Source organism: Buteo buteo, chromosome 3 (assembly GCF_964188355.1).
Source record: "Buteo buteo chromosome 3, bButBut1.hap1.1, whole genome shotgun sequence".
Taxonomy (NCBI): Eukaryota; Metazoa; Chordata; class Aves; order Accipitriformes; family Accipitridae; genus Buteo; species Buteo buteo.
Window position 1 is genome coordinate 3,865,984 of NC_134173.1, and position 20,652 is coordinate 3,886,635.

General features: G+C 41.9%; 1 protein-coding gene across 6 annotated transcripts in view; it reads left to right on the forward strand.

Annotated features, from left to right (window-relative positions):
• The window catches only part of FHOD3 (formin homology 2 domain containing 3), a 388,990-nt gene that overhangs the window by 361,565 nt on the left and 6,773 nt on the right, over positions 1–20,652 (forward strand). For 3 of the 6 annotated variants that reach the window (XM_075022703.1, XM_075022699.1, XM_075022702.1), the window contains 3 exons: positions 1,245–1,268; positions 3,921–4,092; positions 6,399–6,560. In XM_075022703.1, the coding sequence (XP_074878804.1) occupies positions 1,245–1,268; positions 3,921–4,092; positions 6,399–6,560 (358 nt within the window). Of the gene's footprint in view, positions 1–1,244; positions 1,269–3,920; positions 4,093–6,398; positions 6,561–7,341; positions 7,380–20,652 lie in introns of all 6 variants that reach the window. The other 3 variants (XM_075022700.1, XM_075022704.1, XM_075022701.1) reach the window with 2 other exon arrangements.

Genomic DNA, 20,652 nt, shown 5'->3' on the forward strand with positions numbered 1-20,652 from the left:
GAATAAGCATCTCACTCTTTAAATAAAACATACCCTTAAAAAGTAATGTTAATGTGCTGCTCACCACTCTCACAGCTAATCTTCTTATGGAGATTGTGCTGAAACTAAGCTGAGGGCCAAAGTAAATCAGGCTTTCATTTTTAATGATGAATGTTTTTGGAACAGAATGTATCAATCCCAGACAGAAATCATAGCTGAGATGGAGATAAGGTCAAAAATATGTATTAGTAACACTAGGGAGGGGAGTAGAATTGGTGGAATGCTTCATCTAAAAAACAAAACAAAACCCACAAATAAAAAAATGCATCGGATTTCTGGGCTATGTTTGCACTTCAGGAGCAATCAAAATGAAAATTATGGAGACAAGGCACCCAGATACCTGAGAAACTGTGTTTTACTTTGGGAACCTTCCATGTGGGGCATCTTACGACCCAATGAAGAATTCCCCAGGCATTTGGGAACACAGCTCTAAATAGTTTGCTAATTCCCTGTAAAGCCCCAAATTTAAGAACACTCCATATGCCACAATATTTTGATATGCCTTTTGCATTTATCGTAGTGTAACTGTCAAGATAGTTTTACACGCCTGCTGTCACAGAGGGTGAAATCCCTGAATGACAAAGGATAATTGCATCTCTCTAATTTCCAGGATCTGATATCGGGCAGCTACTGAAAAACTTTAAGCATTTATTCAAAGACTACTCAGCATTTGATTTGAGTGCTCTGTTAAACTGGAAGTTAAAAAGCCCCAGCTTAAAAAAGGAATTAAAACAAGCACTGAAGTGTAGAGAAAAGGAATTGCCAAGAAGCCGACCTCTGCACTGGGAGAAAGAGCAGCCAGGACCTCCCTGTGCTGAGCAGAGCTGCAAAAAGGAGAAGGGAGTCTTTCCTACTGCTCTCAATTTCCACAGGGCAAAAAGTAGGCAAGCAACCGCATGACTCAAGGGAGAGAAATAGGATGGGTTAGGGGTAGGGTTCATCATTTCTCTAAGGAATATCAGGAAATCTTTATATATGCTACTGACAGGGACAGTCTGTTCTGTGTACAATTAACTAAAAAAAAAAAATCAGCAAGCTGATTGTCTAAGGAATTAATTCCTTATATACTTTGTATGTTTATGTTTTCCTATAATTGCATAAACAGTACTGTGGTTACCTCTTACTCTGTCGTGGTTTGACCATACTGTCTTTCCTAAATCTTGCTGTTTGTCCTTCTCCACCCTGTCCTTTGTCTCCGGTGGCAGACCGATGAAGAAGAGGATGCTGAGGTATGGTTCTCTGAAAGAGCATGTCATTCCCATGTACCTGGTGTGCTGTGACATCTAATTTCTAACTCAGATAGTATGGACTGCTCAACTCCATCTGCTCAGTGGGAACTATGAACCATGACATTTTTCTCATAGCTTTTTGGCTCAATCATAAGAATGCGTTTTTACAGTCAGCTTCACCATATGCATACCTGCTCTCTTGAATAAGCATATCCTGATCTGAGGCTTTAAGAATTTTAAGTTTCCTCATTTCTATTCCTTAATGTCTGTTTACTAAACTGCAAAGTATCCCCACTACCCAAAACATCAGTGATCTGAATGTTATGGAGATCATCAGTTACCTTGGGCCACAGATTACCATGATAATTTCATACTCATTATTAAGCTGTGTAAATCCAAACGGTATTATTTTATAAAGTGTTCAAAAGCATCAGGATATAGAGTTGTAAAGCAAATTGTAATGGTTCTCCTTGCTGTATGAATTGCAAATAAGATACTCCAGTCACCGTAGAGGTGAGCCATGGAGTAGTTCATGTATTTGTCAGAAAGAGCTCCTGAAGGTGATGTTGAAAATGAATAAAGTGAATAAATAATTTAAGAATTATAATGTGCTAGCTATAGTCATAATAAAACAATTTATTGGTTTGAGGAGCATCTATTGTGCAATGCTTTTTTTGTTCAGCATTAGAGCCTTCTTCAGTTTGCTGAACATAAACAATGTGGCTTAATGCTCACTGTTTCATAATGGCAGTCATTTGCTCAAGAGGCTGGGGTTTGGGCATTAATCTACGGCAACATCTGAAAATTAAGGAAGTGAAATAAAACTTCTCGCTATAGGCCTTCTCTCCCAGTGATGATTTGTGCTGTATAGCTTGGGGCGCAGAAAGAAAATCAGATGATTTAGCCTGTTTATGCCAACACGTAACTAACCTGTGTGAATAGTAACTAACAGTTATGTGAAGACTATCCTTTTTTTCTGAGATGGTATTGATTAGCTTTGCAACCCATTGTGTATAAGAGAATATTCTTAATGCAAAACTGGCATGCACTTTTAAAGAAGTTTCTCTCTGGTTTTTTGTCTTTTAATTTCACATGTGAAACTCTAGCACTTGCGTACTTTCCACACCAAAATGTTGCAAGCTAATATTTTAACAAGAAAACAAATTTCTCACTATCAAAAATAAATCTCACACTGGTATATTTAGCTCAGTGCCTTGTAGGGATTATTGTTTTGCTACTCATTTAATTTGCTATCCTACCCCGAAAAGCCATTATGTTAAAATAGAATTATCCTGTCATTGATTTCCAGATTAAATATTTTCAATTTGCAGTCTTGACAGCCCTGGGGACTCAATCAAAACTCTGAAAGTAGGGCCGCATCTTTTCTTTCAATTTACCTTCCTTTTGACAGAAAGGCTCTGCAGGCTTGCATCCCTGTAACTGACGGGCTCAATACCATCAAGTGAATAATTAATGTTGTTTATTATGCAAAGGAAGAAGAGAATGCAGCACACCTTCTTTCATCTGTGCTGAACTGGTTGGAGTAAGAAAGATTAAAAGGAAAAAGAAAATGTATTTGAGTTTCTGATGCCAGAATGATGTGACTGAGAATACTGAGGGGTATTATTGTCTGTCGGCGCCTGTTTGCTGTTGACAGAGCTGGTATTTTTCTGCAGCCAGGACTGTATTTTAAACGTGCTTCAGCCTCTCTGTAGATGAGAGCAGCGGAGCAAAGACCAACATCGCAGCCCTTTGTAGGCAGAGGCTGGGAAGGGAGAGCAGCCCGGCCATGCAAGCTCTTCTCCTCCTCCCTAGAAAGTATCTGTTTCTGCTGTTTTCATCTGTTTCTAGATGGCTGTTTTCGGTAACCGGTGGAGCTGCTGCCTCCCCGCACTACTCGTGCCCAGCTAATGCAGCCGCTGTTGTTCACGTAGTCGTGGTGACAGGGAAATCACGGGGGAGCCGGGGAAGCAGAGGGCAGATTCCTAAACCTCTTGTAAGGTTTTGTTTGTTCCTCTAACTGCTGACTGCAATTTTTGTGTTTTGGCCATGAAATAATTTGGCTGGCTGTTTTGGGACCAGGGAGTTTTTTCAGCGTTAGTGGTAATGCATTTTAAGGTTACTTGTAGGTATTTGTGTTATAGAGCAGTTTGAGAGTTTTCTGTGCAGCAATGCAGAGAGGCAAGAGGGAAAGGACTCTCTTCCTAGGCTGCTCTCCCCGTTTGGCTTTGTTACTAAAAGGTGACTGTACCAAAAAAACCCTAATTTCTTATTTGTGTTGGGTCTCGTGCTGTCCCCCTCGGTGTCGTACCTGACCCCAGATCAGGCCCAGCCTGGGTCAAAGGTTTCAAAGCCCGTCTTCGCTTTGTCCCTTATATTCTCAGAGAGAGGATCAAAATGATAAAAGCTTGAGCTAATGCATCTGGTTTTCCTCTGGTTGTGTCTGCTGCCTGCTGTCGCCCTGTTTCCAGTTTATTTCTGCTCAGGGTGCATGCTCTGGGAGAGGACTGGCTCTTTTGGGAATAGCTGCCCTCCAAACCAAGCCCGGGAGGACGTTGTTCACCTTGCAATTCGCGGTCAAAGACCCCGGCCTATTCTCCGTCCCGTTTTCTGTTAAAACAACAAATCCTTGGTTTTTTTCCCCTCCCGCAGTCCGGCAAGTTCTCCAGCAGCTCTCCCCCCTGCCAGAGCCAGCCCCAGGGGCTGCAGTACGCCGAGGACGCTGCAGAGCACGAGAACATGAAGGCCGTGCTGAAGACCACCTCCGTCAGCGGGGAAAGCACCACGGCGCTCGGGGTCCGCACTCGAAGCCGGGCCAGCCGAGGTAAGCGCCAGCGGGTTCCTTTCGGCCACCTTTCTTCTGGTGCGGTAGCCACACGGCGGGCCGAACGCGGGTCACGGCCCCCTCGCGTAGCGCCCGTGGCGGAAAGGGTCGAAGGGGAAGGAGAAGACCCAAGGGGTGTTTTCCACGCTGGAAGTGGCTACTTGGGGCACGGGGATGTAGAAGGATTTACCTGAAGTTTTAACACGTGGGTCACGGCCCGCGTTGGGGGCATTTGGAGTCCAAGCCTGCAGAAATTCTCACCTCTCCCCCCCACCGTGAACGTGGCTGCCTGCTTAACACCCCAATTTTTAGTCTTGTTCTCATCATGAAAGCAAAATGGGCCATCCGGGGAATCCGTGATGTGGTTTTCTTTTTATTTTCAATAGAAGCAAGTAGAAAGTAGCAATTCAAATTGAAGCGAAAGGGCCCTGCAGCATTTTAGGGAAGGGTTGGGGAGAGGAAAACAGGTAGGAAAAAGATGATGAATCTTTTAACTACCTCCCTGCTAAACGGCAAAGGTAATGGATTAAGCGGAGCCTAGGAGCATAAAAAGCTGCTGTGGACAGCCCACACCTCCTTGCTGTCGCAACAGATACCACTTTCTCTGAGGTCCACGGCACTCCGCTGTTTCTAAGCGTCAGCACGGGTGATTGCTGAAAGCTGACAGGGAGGAAATGAAAATCTGACCCGATCCGCCGATTCCAACACCTGATACTCTGACAGAAGAGCTCAGTGGTACAACTGTTCTTGGCAATGAGATAGCCTTGGGTTTTGTCCAAGACATGATTCGTTGGTACACCTCTTCGTTTAAGCAGCCAATAACCACTTTCTTCACGCTAAATCATTTTACAGACACCGGGTTCACCGGTTTATTTTCTTTCGTCTTCCCCTCGCCCCCTCCCATACATGTGATACGTGGAAGTTGGTTTTGGAGAAAAGATGATGCACCAAAATTTAAGTCTTCAGTTTTCTGTTCTGGTATTTCTTTCCCCTCACATCTGGATATCTTACACTTTCTTGATTCTTTTTTGATACCACTGATAGATAGCACATCCAGAGCATCCACCACTAAGTCTGTAGTTTATTAAGGCTTGAAACCATGATCCTGTCTAATTTAGACGTTTCACAGCCCCAATTTAAGAAGCAAGTCAACTAGCTAAAGCACAAAGATGAAATAATTCAAGCTGCACTGCAGCAAACTGAATAGCTGAAGTAATCCACTGAATGCTAACGAGCAGTGTGTCCTGATAATGAGAGTCAGTTTGTGTTCCCCTGAAGAACAGCAGAGGCAGAGGACGCCTGAGCCAGACAGAAGCTCGTCAGGAGCGTTATCGTAATACAACTGCTCTTGACGAGAGCCAGGAGACAAGCAGCAAAGTGCAAATCAAAGCTGTTGTTTATTGACATCAGGGACGTGATACAGAGTGGCGTCACCAGCGGATTTTTAGCTGCAATTCTACCACACCCACTCTTTTGCAGAACTCTCTGTCAGCGTTCACACTGCATACTAGCCTTCACATGACTTAAAACCAAAAAAAGCACGCGGAACAGTAGTCTGTAGTGGAGGAACCCAAAGATGCGACTGACGCAGCTCCGTGGAGTAAGGAGTGCCAGAGCCTTGGGTTTGGAGACATGGCTCACTTGTTTGTTTGTGGTTTTAACCAAAATTGCTTATTTAGCTTTTCAGCTTGCCAATGACTCTTGCTTTTCTGCTCATACCAGAGCACACGCAGTTGTGCCAGGACACATACAGCTTTGTGATGAGAAGGTGAGTTCTTCGTTGTGAAAGGGACAACGAGACATGTCAAACCACACTTTTTGCCCGTTTCACGTCTTCTTTGCACTAGGCTGTGATACAGATGCTCGGAAGTTGATTCTTTCTCTCTTTTGGTACAAAGGACCTGTCTTGCTGATTTGCATCAGTCTCTAAACATGCGCTGTGTCTTCTAGTCTGTGTAATAGGAGCGGAGGGAAACATGGTCACATAACACTAGCAATCCTTGGCTTATGGACAGTCTCTAGCAGACTTTTGCCAGTTGTATGGTCAAGAATAAGATGCTGAGGCTGAAGGGAACAGAAAATTATAATTGCATTTGAGCTCTCGGTTCTCTGCTGATACAGCAGAGAGTCTAGGGTATTATTTAGACATATTCTCCATTAGGCAGAGTCTTCTCCTTTGGCCAATTTGAAGTAGCGATGACTGAGCTGCCTGCAGTAATTCCCCCAAAAACCCAACTGCAAAACCAAAGTGACGCAAGGGACTTTCTGTCTTCTTTTCCCTCAATTCATTTGCTGGACTTTTCCAGGCCGTATCGGTTCGTGGAACGCTGGCAACGACGATTCACCTAATGCAACGGATGACGCAGCAGATGAGATCATGGATCGCATTGTAAAGTCTGCCACCCAAGTGCCAAGCCAGCGAGCGGTGCCTAGAGAGAGGAAGCGGTCACGAGCAAATAGGAAGTCATGTGAGTATATGGCTATTAAATTCCTCACCATAAGCAAATGTGCAAATATTTATGTGTATCGGTGTAGGAACCAGGCATGTTAGTAGGCAGACGTGCATTGGTAGTTCATGGTAGCTTGAGTGTGTACTTATGATTGGCGTATATTCCTCTTACTATTGTTTAAATGATGTTGTATGCAGTGGGAACTTGAAATGTCCTTAGCAGTAAGAGGAGTGGTTTATGGTGCTTTAGAGCTGTTGACAGTACTTATTCATAACTAGAGAAGTCAGATCAGGACCTCAAATGGAGACTGCTTAAAATGCTGTAAGGTACTGTGGACTGGCATAAAGATTAATAGTTCTATCTGTAGCTGAATGTATTCATAAAGCAAAAAGTAGTTTGAGCTATTTCACCTTTTAAAATCTTTCTCTCTCATGCTGTGTACTATCCTTCCGCAGCCCCGAAAACAAAATGTCTACTGCTGCTTGGCTGCAAAGTGGTTATAGAGGAGCTTAACTTCCACTGGGAAGAAAAGGTAGCACATTTATAAGGTGGTCTTTCAACGGTGTAGTGTGGCCGTAGGGCTGAGCTGCAGCACCCAAGTTTGAGCAATTTGATTTCATGCTTTAGTAAATACAATGTTTAAGAGGTGACGATCTTTCTGGGTCTTTTTTTTTCCTTATGTGCAGAGACTACTGCGATTACTGTGAGAAGGATAACTATCCAAAGAACATAAGATTTTAGTATTTAATGTCATTCACCATATGTGGCTTTTTGACTACCTTTCCATCCATCTTTTTAGCATTTCTGGGAAGTTAGGACAAAGAGGAGACAACAACAGTGAGTGAAAAATCACACAGATTTTCTTTTTTGTGGAATTGTTCTAACATAGTGGGTGATCAAAACCATTTGGTATAAGCAGTGATTGCTATAAACTAGCATGTGCTGAAAGCATATTCACTTTCCCCAGCTTACTAAGAAAGGACCTTCTGCATGTGGCAAGAGCAAAAGCAAAATGGACACTCTAGTTAGATGAGCCAGATTCTAAGCAAAGAAAATGAGCTGACACTGGATTGTCTGTCTTACTTTCCGTCATACACTGTGCCGTACCTCTTTGTGGCATCACCCTCTGCTGCTACCCACTTCCCCACACGGTTCTGATGTTCTGCACGTGCTGACTGCCCTAGTTGGCTTGTGCGTATCAGATAAACCTCCTGTACGTTTGCCTTTTTCCATGGTTTATCCCATGCTGAAGTATTTCCTCTGTTAGCGACACTACCTTCACGCACACACACCAAAAAGTCTTATTTCTGCTTTTTACCAGGTACCTTTTTCCCAAGGAAGCACTTGCTGCAGGAAAAAAAAACCAAAACAAAACAGGATAATGATAATAAAAATACTATATATTTTTCCATGGAGCTGGCTTTTATATTCAGTGTAAACATTAACAGGGATTAAGCATTCAGTAAATGTTTAGGCTGGGACTGATTTCCATTGTAATTAATCATGACAGAATCCAGCTCTTTTGCTTGTTTGTTCTTCAAGATCTGGATGAGACTCTTTAAGTGGATTAAAAGGCAGTTTCAAAATAAACATAAAGTTCAGTAGTTTAGCATCCCTTTCAGCTGGCGTGCTGAAAGTGTGAAAGGAGAATATCTTAACTGAACTGTTTCACTCTGACATACCTGGATGTTGAATAAATGAAGCAGTTTAAAATGCACTCAGCTGGACTGATAATATGGCACCTCCAGGAAATGAACAGAGACCAGCCCTTGTCAATGCATGGTGTGAGTTAAACGAGCAGAAGATCTTCCAGATAGAAATGTAATACAAGTCCTCCATAAAGATATTAGAAAGTAGATTTTTAGGCATACTTCAATGACTTAGATTAGCAGACGCTGTGACATTTCTTATCTGCAGAGCAAAGACACCCTATTATCTGATGGGTTTGATTCACCACCTTCAATCTTCAGGCTGCCGTACACATCCTTTGGCTTTTGCTGTGAGCTTGGTACTCAATTTATTCATGGACACCAAAGCGAAAGTCAGTTGAAAGGAAAGATTTTCACTGTGCATCGTGTTGCATATGTCTTGTTGCTTTCAGTGCAGAACTGGAAATCTTGTCAGGCTTACTTAGCATTCAGAAAAGATTTTGGTGAACCTGAGATATGTGTTTTTAGCAAAATCAGAAACCCAAAAGATTGATGTGCAATTGCACTGTAAACATTTTGTGTGGTTCAGGTAGAAGGTTCTCATGAGCGAGGGATTTTTTTGCCAGAAAAAAAGACAGAAAAATGTGAAGTAAAAAGCAAGTGATGCTCAAGTCATTTATAACTAGGAGAAAGTAGAAACAGGAATATGGAAAAGGTTAAGTTAAATTCAAGAAATAGTTGTAATGGGAAAATAAGGCATTTTGACATGTTCATTTGAACCATTCTACCTTTTGTAATTATAGAGCAGCATGACTGTATCTGGTATGCAGAGAGCTTAGTTAGATCTTAATGACGTAGAAGAGTTTGAACTCTCAGAGTAATCAGCAGAACTGTAAATTGGGAGGACAAATAAGGCAGCGAGTCATCCAGCAAAAGACAGATGGAAACATATGTATCTGTTGGTTGAAGATGCAAAGGCTGACTGATAAATCCAGATAGGATTGAAGTTGACTGAGACCTAGCAGGAAAAAATTTGTTCGGTGGGAGCTGAAATGGACTCCAGAAAGCTAAGGTCCGTGGTAGGTGCATACCAACTGAGTTCTGTGATGTTCTGCAGAGAGAGGACTTAATTCTGTAAGAGATGTCAGTTCCCTATATTTTAAAAGCATAAAATACAAATTGGGTTGAAAATATACTGTTTGTGTTCTTGAAGACTGAGGGCAGCTTTCTGTGAGAAAGGTTTTTATAACATTATGGGGAGCTGTTCAACTTAGGAAAGAAATAAAAAATAATATAATTAGGATTGTCTGGTTCTCCCATAAGGTTAGGGTGACCTTCACAAAGATGCCATAACAAACAATGAGTGCAAAGGAAAATTGGGATAAGGAAATTTTAAGAATCACTCTGATAGTCCAAATTCCAAGGAATACAATTGCTGAAGTTAATTTTAGCAGCTTACAGAGCAGTGTTACAGGCGTTGCACCAATGGATTTGGGGAAACAAAAATTCAACTCTCTGTATGAGATACCACTGAGATTTCAAAAACCAGACAAGAAAGGAGGTTATTTAATACAGAGAGCTGAATTAAAAAAAAAAAAATAATACAAGGTAGATGAGCAGAGTTTGCTGTGAAGATTACAAGAAGTGAGGTAAGAGAAGAAATTACATAAAGAATAGGGCTGCTTAGAAAATCTTGTTGCTAAATGAGAGTTTCACACCATGATGAACCAGCCTGTGCCAATTGCTTCAAATTGCGGGAGAAGAAAAACAGGTCTTATAGCCATGGCAGCTTTGAGGCAACAGAAGACATACAAAGACTAGCAGTATCATCCATAAGATAAAAATTTTATTTAAGTACATTTAATTAAAAGACCCCCCCCAAAACTCCGTAATAGACAAATAGAAAGATAACGTTGTTTTCCTTCTTGTCCTGGCTGTTTATTTAAAACATCCACTCCCTAACGTAAAATCAGTTTTCTCAGGATTAGACTCTTACGGAGGTGCCGTCTCTGTCCTGGTCTCATTGAACCGAATGGATCTGTCTCAGGAGAAGGATATGATTCCCATGAGTCAGCGTCACAAAAAATCAAACTCCAGTTTAATGGTCGTGAATAAGCATGTGGAAGGTATTCGCACTAATTCTGGCATACACAGAGCAATACTTGGAAATTATGAGCCAAACAGGGTTGATTTCTGACCTCTGTGAATGGCCATGGCAGGGCTCTGAAAAAGGACCAAGAGAAGGTCCTCAGGATTTGTTACCTTGTTCAAGTGCTGATTAAGCCACAGGGTACCAAAACCAGACCAGCTGATGAGCAATTACCTTAAGGCTAAAACATGAACCTGCAACTATCTTCCTCCTCCTTTACTAATTGTTAGTATTAGCAACCTTCACGCTTGAAAACATGTCTCCTGGCTCCCTAAAGTCAAGGCAGTGGTCAAAGAGTGAGGATCCCGACGCGGTCTTGCAGACAAATAATTTCAGATAACTGCCCCAAGGAAATGGCTCTTTAAAGATGGTTTGTCTAGACTGTTTGCAGCTGGATCTTGGGCTGAGCCTGAATGGTAAACCGTAATGTAAGGCCCAGGTGTGACTAATATCTGATGGGGAGTAGCGCAGTGGTGGTTGTGTTGGGTTCTGCTGGAGACCCTGCATGAGGACGTTGCAGGGCGAGAGGCTTGTTTTCCTCCCACGTTGTTTTATCTCGCAGGGTCTCTCCATGTGTGTGCTCTTATTTTGCTTAGATTTTATTAAAATTGAAAATCTGCTTTAGATTTGAGTTAGAGAAATGGGTTTGGAGCAGATAATAATTGAATCAGAATTTAATCCAATATTCAAATGAGACAACTTGATCAAAATTATTTGTGATGTTTAAAAAAGAGAGAGGAGAGACATGATAATGCCTTGTTCTTTTATTAGGCTTTGGAATCACACGTCGGCCTAAAAATATACCCTGTGACTGACCCTGGATATATGGAAACATCTTATAAGGATTTATTGATTTATTTGCATAACGACTTGCAGGGAGTAAAGAATTCTTACAGTCATTACGCAGAAATGGATCTGAGGCACCACCCAAGTAATCTGTCAGGCTCATAGGAGTAGACTGTGGAGGAGATAGGAATTGAGTCGAGATTACCTGAATCCTAGACAAATAAACTCAGGGCCGGTGGATTAAACTTAACTACAGAACGTCCCTGGTCAGGTATTTCATCCTAAATTCCACCTTCAGTAAAAGTGAAATAGGAGTTAGCGCACTGTCGTCAGGTGCCAAAACATGGGAGAGAGCTCTGCCAAAGGCCAGGCGTGGGGACAGCCTTCAGACAGGTTTTAGTAACACGTGCAATGCTGCTTTGGAATAAACACGTTTGTAAGCAAACAAAATACTAGATGGGAGACTATTTGAATCCAAAGGTGTGTAATTTTTGTTGGGCATTCATAGGGTGCTTGGTTAACTTTTTCTTCTTCTTTTCTTTGTTTTTTCATTATTTTTCATTTTCATGTCTCTCCACTTACTTTTTCTGGCTATGAAAAGATACAGAAGTGCCAAAATACCAGGAGGGAGACTGTTCTTCTGGTATTTATAGCCTGACTAAAAGCAGGAGTTAATGGAAATTGTGCTTTTAAAAAAATAAAAACCTTACAAGAAGAAAGTCTTTACAAAATGCTTTAAAGGCAAGCAACTTCACTTAGAATTTGCAACTAATTATTTCGGATTTGAGTAACTGGATCCTCTCAGGAGTTAGAGAAGGGGGCAGAGTAATCCAGTTAGTGATGCATATTTAGCAACTATTCTTTGCATTTAGAAAAAGTAAATGTATCACCGATGGTATTCAGTATCTGTTTGTGCTCACACAAAGTACCGAGCCTTCAGAAGGTCAATACCCAGTTAATAAAAATCTAATTATTGAATGAAAACAGAACGTGAGATGAAGTGCTTAAAACTCTGGCAGCTGGAAGGTTATCTCCATCAGATGCCAAGATAGCTAGTGTCTTTTGGATGTCTTTTAAATACTACATTCTTTCATCCTTAGGATGGCAAGATCTTTGCAAAAATGTCAGAACTAAACTCTGTGCTCTACAATAAATAAAAATACAAAGAATACATAAAAATTATTAATAATAGTTAATGAATGAATAATAAATCCAGTTGACCACAGCAAGCGGTAGAAATTGATGTACTTGATTGGGGTGAGGCCTGGGTAGACCATATCTCATCTGTGCCAGCTGTAGGAGGACAAATACGAGAGGTGGGGTCAGTTTAGTAGCTATAGATCTCCTCATGAGTTTTAATAGTTGTAAATCAGTGTATTTATTTGAAACATGAGGCTGAATAGCTGGTTCCGTATTTTCAGTTTTGTCTATTGTAATTGATGACATATAAGTGTGATTGTTGATATTAATACCATTTCTAAGTAGGTACATACTTATTTATGAGTGTTCGGTTTCTGCTTTACAATGTGTATTACAGGGGGTTTTATAGCTTTCTTTTAAAATAACTGATCTTGACAGACAGGGGCAGACATTCTGCTTTTTAACTGTTCAAATGTGTAGTACCCATGTATTTTGTTGGCAGTCTCTGTGAGTTTCAAACTATATCTTTCATAGCTCAAGTTTTGTTCAAGAGTGTTTGCCTGGTCCTAGCACTCTGAAAGTGAAATAGTTATCATTCTGTACAGTTCTACATCACGTTGCCTTCAAAACAAAAGTTTTTTTGAAAGCCTGGTTTAAAAATCTAGTAAAAAAATTGCTTGTAAAAGAGGCTTAAATTCATTTTCCAGTCACTGTTTTAGAGGAATCTATGAGTCATTTCTAGAATGAGTTTTATTCTGATACAAATGATTTGTTTTGGGGCTCCTAACCTCATCAAACTTTCTGCTTGAAACAGCATTATCTTTTTTATATAAGGAAAGTCAGATATAAAATTAACCCAGCCTGCACCATTAAGTACATTCCTTAACTTTGCATTGGATTCCAGTACCGGTGTTTAGAGATACTGTGGAATCTAGTATTTGCTCAAAATTGAGCAGCATTGTTTTAATACAGCAACTGAAAAAAGGGTGAGAAGTCATTGCTCTGATCCGGGAAGTCAGAATTAAATATGCAATGTTTACAAAAAGTCCGTACCTTTTATCCCTGTTTACTTCAGTTCAAAGGGGGAAGACAGAGACGTTGAACACTACGCAGACATTCACATGCACGTGTATGTTCTGGTACCTGAGCACAGAGGACGTGGTGTAGGTACAAGGAGAAAACTGCTGCTATAATGGGTTGTCCCTAGCGATTTTAGAGTGGCTAAAAAAAAAAATAAATCCTAAATTCCTCACCTCGTGGGATTAAATGCCCACCCAGACACGCTGCTCTGTGGAGGAAGAGGTAGCCACTGCTCGGTTTTTGCTCTTAGTAAAGGGTTCATCCTGGTGGGGGGTGAAGCCCGTGTCCCAGCAGGATCCCGCAGCGTGGGCAGACCCTCGGCACGTCCTTGTGCTGTGTCTCCGGCGCTGGGAGAACCACAGAGAGGGGTTTTTTGGATGCAGCTTCCCATCGGCTGCTAGACAAGGATTTACAAGCGCTGGAATTTCTCTGGCCGTCTTCTCTTGGCCAAATGGCGCTTTCTTTATTGCAGGGAAGACCAAGCTGAGGGTAATGTGGGAGAAACTGGCAGGGGATGAGCAGCTGATGAAGAGCAAGTGATGTCAGTATACATAGGAAATAAAGTTGTTCATGCTCCCAGGTCACAGAATATTGGTATTGACATTTTCTATATAAATACTTCTGTTACAGTATACACTTTTGCTACTTCTTCAACCATAGTTCTGTAGAAAAAATAATTTTGCTTCATTTGTTTGCATCTTACAAAAGATACAAATAGCTGTTTTTCACTTTTGCCAGCTTACAATTCACTGTGTCAGTGAATTCGTCTGTGTTACCCTCTGTTTTCATTTCAGTTGGCATATTTTACAGGTCTATTTCAAGGTTTTTGAATTCTTGTCACAGGATTCATTCCCAGAAGTGGGATACGTAAGTTTTAAGTATTGAAAAAATATGTATGGTTGAATTGCACACTGTTAGCCCTACGCTGATAGGATATGTATTTTGTTCGGTTTCTTTCTGCGTTAAAGTGGCTTGCAAGTTTATCTCGGGTCGGTAATTTACTCCTCATTTACATCATCCTTCCTGCCTGCCTGAAAGATTTACGTTCAGCATCCAAGTAAGAAATGAGCAGCAGCGAGTTGCTGGCTGACAAGCTCACAGAGCTGTTGTGGAAAGCGCTTCGTGTGAGAACGAGAAAAGACAGGGCAGTACAGGGTGGCTTTTCAAGGTGCCTTACAAAAGAAGCGCGGTAACAAAAAACCATCTCGTATGTGGCTTTCCAGAAGAGCATCGCGATATCGCAGCTGCCAAAGAGCCCTCTGCTGCCATGAAGGGGTTTAGCACAAGGATCAGCGAAGGCAGGAATTTGGCTGCTCTTGGATGCGAGCGTCGAATGGGTTTGGAGGGAAGTGTCTCTTAGAAAATGAGTAAAAATGGTTCACACAAAGCTACCTTGAATTTATCTTGCCCCAGCAATACGTTAAAAAATTATATCTATATATATGGCTGTCCCTAGGTGGAATAACACCACCTGATTAGCATAATTACAGGATCATTTTTAATCTGATGGGCTTGTAGAGATGATGCCTTTTACTGTTTTATTTCCCAGCGCGGATTCCTAATGGGGGTAATTAATTTGCGTTCCACAGAGCTCGGGTGGGCAAACACGGTCACGCTCCTCTGCCCAGTCCCTCTCCCACAGACAGCTCTGCCTTCGTAAGCCTGAGCTACCCCCTTAGTGGGTCATTTTAGAATTTCAAATGGGATGTAAAGGCTGCGTGCCTGAAACACTTGCGTTAGATGGCTTACTTTCTGCATCCCATCTCCTGCCTTTTTTTTGTCCTGTGTGTTGTTAAGGTATAGTCTGACCTTGAAAATAGTATGTAGGGCTTACATGCAGACTCAGTTGCTGGTGCACTCTATGCTCTTGATGCTTTACCTGTTAATGGTGGAAGCACTTCTGACTGGTGAGATTAAGTGGCAGAAATGATGATAGAGATGGCAGCTTTCAGCAGTAACTTTTTATAGTGGAATTCACAGAAGTCCTGAAAATTAGCGGGGGGGGGGGGTGTCATAGCAGACTTTCAAGGAAGGAGTTAAATCTTCTTTTCTGTTCTACTATTGGGACTATGTAAATGATGATCTGTGAAATACATAAAGTTGGAAACTTTAACAGTTTCAACTACATGTTAAGTATTACTTTAAAACCCCTATGTTCTTCATGCAGCCCACGTTCTCTAAAGCAATGTTACTTTTTGTTCCCTATAACATAAGCCACCTGGAGATGAAACACAAGTTAAGCTTTCCTTACAAAATGCCACTTTGTCCTTTTCCACTGCTGCACTCCTCTTTACGTCACAGCCACCATAAATTACACCTGGAGATGGTTGCGAACTATAGAATTTCTTGTTAGGAGAGACTTGTGCCACCTATGAAGTGTCAGCAGGACTCAAAGCAAAGCTGCAGGGCAGTAATAATACATACTAATGCATTGTTTCCTGGAGCTTTCTATGTGGCTGACCCAGATAAAGACCACATTTTGGTTGGCTGGAGTTCTTCAGAGAAGCGTGTGATAAAATCGAAAAATTCACCTACAGATCTCTGGAAGAAAATCTGTACACAGAGTGTTTTAGTATTTTTATTAAGCATTTAGGCCTACTCATATTCAGCAATGATATATGCAAAGTTATCATAAGTATAACTTATATAGATAGTGACATAAAAACACAAATGCAGAAAAGGATTAAAATAGGAGAATATGAGCAAGACTGTCTGGATTGAACTTTTGAGTTGCAAAGTGCCGTTGCTGGACTTGTTGGAGTAAAGTCCAAGAGAAAATGTTAAATGTAAATATATGAGAAAATAGACTGAGTGTGCAAGCTGAGTGGGGATAGGTAACAGAAAATAAGCCCAAGATACATTAAATGAAATGAGATGATGGAGCTGGCCTGTATTGCCTCTTATAATCTGCCCTTCCTGTTGTCCTCGCTATATAATTTACAGCCACCTGGAATTTTCTTCTTTCCAAATCAGCAACTAGCAGCTGCATTACCTATGGAGCTGGGACCAAAAGAAAGTTCTGTGGCTGCCACATCTTTATAATACAAATGACACTGATTCTGTGACTTCTTGAGCGGGAGAATGGTCATATCATTTCTGCATTTCAGGTGACTCATCCATACAAAAGTAGACACACATGCCAAAAGCCATCGCAAATGTAAGAATAAAAGGCACCAGCCAGACTGATCTTTACTGTTCGTTGCATCTTAAAAAAATAAAAAAAAAAGGTAGGGGCAGGGGAAATTAGGAATGCTATTTGCTCTTTAAAAAAACCAACCAAACCCTAGATAATCATATTCTCTGACAAAGCTACACTTGGGGAATTACTCTTTTTAAAACATTCCCAGTGTACTGTGAGGGCTATGTGTCTGTATAGATTTTGACCCAACAGGCAGAGTCAAATTCATCGAGTTCATTATAAGCACACTGCATTCTGCCAGGATATCAAATAAAATTCTAGATTTCCTGATTAACAAAGAATATCATACCCTCTGACCCCAGAAAAACAACATTTAGTTTCTTGGTTATGGGATCTCAGCAGGCCTTGCTTGTGACAAGAGTAAAAGTTATTTTCTCTCTATGTTATGTTTCTTTAGCAAATGTTTTTAAAATTGCTTAAAGAACCTAAAAGGTCATTTGAAAGTCTTATTTTTATTGTCACTGCCTCCAAAATACATTCCATAACTCAGTTTAATGTGATCTGCAGCAGGCCAAGAGTTTTACAAGCCAAGATACTATGTCTAGTCCAGTTAGAGACACGACAGAGTTCAGTGAAGAGGGGAGAGTGAAGATCTAGTTTGAGAAATGTAATTTTGCAATGCCTATAAAACATGGAAGGGGAAAATATGTCTCTGCATTCAATTTTGATGACTGAATGTGTTCATGACCTTTCCTAAGGTAGAGGAACCCTACCAAGCGCTTTATGAGGAAACAGACAAATGTCTGAGGACATCTGTTTAACAGCATGTCAAGACAAGGTTCACCTACCTCCCAGAGTAGTCCCCGCTCCTGTAGATAACTCAGCTTTCTCCTGGCTTCATCAGCAACAAGCCTCTGTAGTCTGCAAGCCAGTGCAGAGAATAGTGGGGCAAGAACTTGTTGTTGTGTTACTACTGATACCGTATCTATCCACTGTATCTTCAGATGAGGAAATGTACTGTACTTTGCACATGGTAGTTATAATTTTCATATAAAGAGACCCTTTATCAGGCCACTTTCATCTCCCTAAGTACAAAATACTTCAGACTACAAGTAGATTCATCTGTGTCAGACTGGCCTGTTGCATTTTAGGGGCAAGAATTCACTCATTTGAGTCTGGACTGTGATTCTGTCAGCTGTTATCCTCCCGGTTGCCCGTTGATGCTGGACAGCCTTGATCTTGCCAATAGTCACAGTACTTTGCAGTATTTGGCCCCACGTGCTTAGTTTATACCAGTCAGCAGCCAGCAGGGTTTATGGGAACCGTTCTGTCACTGAAGAGATTCTTCACATCTTTGCTTTTAATTAACCGTTTTCCTGACAATGTCATTATGACCACCAAAGTCCTACATGGTTTGGAGCTCTTTTCTCCTAACCACTGGCCTTAAAAGCTTAGGTCACGGGAAATCTTAAATCCAACTTATCTTTCTCTGTGTTATAAGAGAGCTGAGATAAGTTAGAACAGTCAACTGAGGGATGCAAAGAGATTGTTTTGTTTAATTACAGCTGCGTATGTCCCAGCAATTCATCGAGTATTGTCATGCCTACTTGTTTTGCAGTGGCACAAAAAGTACAAACCTGGGGTTAGCCTCCCTTGTGTGAGTCATACAGCAAACCCAGAACAGGGCACTTGTCCTTGCCACACGCTGCATACAGTATTTCTGTTTTTTCAGTCATCTAAGGGCTATACATGAGGTCCTCAGACTAAGACTTTAGTCCGTTTGATAGGTAGGTATCTGGAGATTCAGAGACAAATGTAAAGACGGCTCCTTAGTTTTTGTGCTTGTTTGTCCGTGAAGATGGTTTCTACCACGGTATTCTAACTCCTGATTATGACTTCTGAATATAAACTGTCATTTTCTTTGAAGAGACCTATATGTTACTGTAAATTCATTTGGCTTTCCCTAGTAAACTACTAATTCTGTAATGTACTTATCAGGCTGATGGCGGAATTTAAACAACTTTATTCTGCTTAGTGCAAGTTACAGAGGCACACATTTCCTTTCCAGTTGTTAGATAGAGTCTCAGCCACAGTTATTTGTGCAGTAGTAATTGTACTGACCTAAAGAGGTTTATTCCGGATTTACACTGTCATAAATAAGACCAGAATTTTGATTTTTCCGGTACATGACCAGCGTTAGCAGAGCACCTCAGTTCCTATTAAATGTTTACACAGAGTAATAACAACTGCCTGTTCCCTCACTTTTCCTGTCTCACCATCTGAAAAGAAAAACAGCTTTGTTTTACTGCGGCTATTGTGCTCAGTTTGCAAATGTGTGTGATTGTGGTCTGAGAGAGTTGGGGAAATGTGTGAGAGCAGTCATGAATACGTTTGGTTTGACACTTCTTGCCAAAGTGTCTCAAATGTGGAATTTTGTTCTGCATACAGTTTCCCAGTTCACTTTTGCCTTCAGTGGGAAGATGTAATGTCGTCTAGACAGCCATCTCGTGAAAGTTCAGTCTCCTGTACGCATATTTGTTTTTCTGATGAGGGACAGTTTACTTGGTTCAACAGTATAGCTGCTGTGGATAATTCATGTCCACAGAGGAGGAATACTCTCTTAGGGAGCAATGTCCAATCCCACTTTGAGTCTAGTGGCAGAGACTTTTGGCCGGTCTCTGATAAGCTCTTCTTAAAATCAGTTGTATTGGCCTATGTTAACGTGACTCTACAGTTCATCACACCTTGTCTCTGCTGCTCCTTCCTCCTCAGGGGCAGGACTACTCACACTCTTCTCCTGCTCCACCGTGGGGTCCCTTCCATGGGAGACAGTCTTCCCTGAACTGCTCCAGTGTGGGTCCCTTCCCCGGGCTGCAGTCCTTCAGGCACAGACCGCTCCAGTGTGGGTCCCCCGTGGGGTCACAAGTCCTGCCAGGAGCCTGCTCCAGCGTGGGCTTCCCGCAGGATCACAGCCTCCTTTGGGCACCCCCCTGCTCTGGCGTGGGGTCCTCCCCGGGCTGCAAGTGGAGATCTGGTCCCCCGTGGACCTCCCTGGGCTGCAGGGGGACAGCCTGCCTCACCACAGTCTTCCCCACGGGCTGCAGGGGAATCTCTGCTCCGGCGCCTGGAGCATCTCCTCCCCTCCTTCTGCACTGACCTGGGGGTCTGCAGGGCTGGTTCTCTCACATGTTCTCACTCCTCTCTCTGACTGCAGTTTCTGTGCTGCTGCAACTTTTTTTCCCTTCTTAAATCTGTTATCCCAGAGGCAATACTACTATTGCTGATGGGCTCGGCCTTGGCCAGCGGTGGGTCTGTCTTGGAGCCGGCTAGCATTGGCTCCATGGGACATAGGGGAAGCTTCTAGCAGCTTCTCGCAGAAGCCACCCCTGTAAGCCCCCTGCTACCAAAACCTTGCCACAGAAACCCACTACAGTATGTCATAGCTTATGTCTAAAAATAAACGTTTGTCACTGTGGACACTGGGATATCAAATTTGAGAAGTATAAAAGGGCGACAGTGATGAGGACTGACTCGAAAGTCCATGTTGGGTATTCTGCACCATGGAGACCAGAGCATTTTTTGAAGTGTATTGCTCTTCTGGTAGTACTTTTTTAGTCTTTCTTAATCTGGGCTTTATCAGTTGCATTTAACCTTGTGCTGCTTTAAGCTAAGCATTGTTAAACTTGGAAGATTTTGCTCATTGGTTTTGTAGGAAAAAGCGGATATCATCAAAGGCTGCCATGCAGACTCCTAGCGGTGTTTAGTAAGTATGCAATACTGTAAGAGAAAGTACAGGGCCTTGAAGAAAAACTTTGAAGTAAGGGTTTGATAATGGAGGAACAATTACACATGTGGCACCCCCAGCTCATTTGATTAACCTCAGTAACTGATGAAAGCGGTTTGACTATCACAGATCACATTTCTCCTACCTGCATGGTATCAAATGTTCAGCTACGCCGTATTTTCCCTTTCTCTTATCCTCTTGTTTTCTATTCCGATGCATTCCCTCCTCTCACTCCTGCTAGACCCTTGAGTGTGACCACCCAGTTTCAGTTACATGGACTGAATATCTTAATAAGTTAGAAGTCTTAATCGTGCTAGATGATAGTGATGCAGGAAGTGCTTAACCTCTGTCTGCAATTGGTTTCTCCAAGAGTTTCCTCTAGA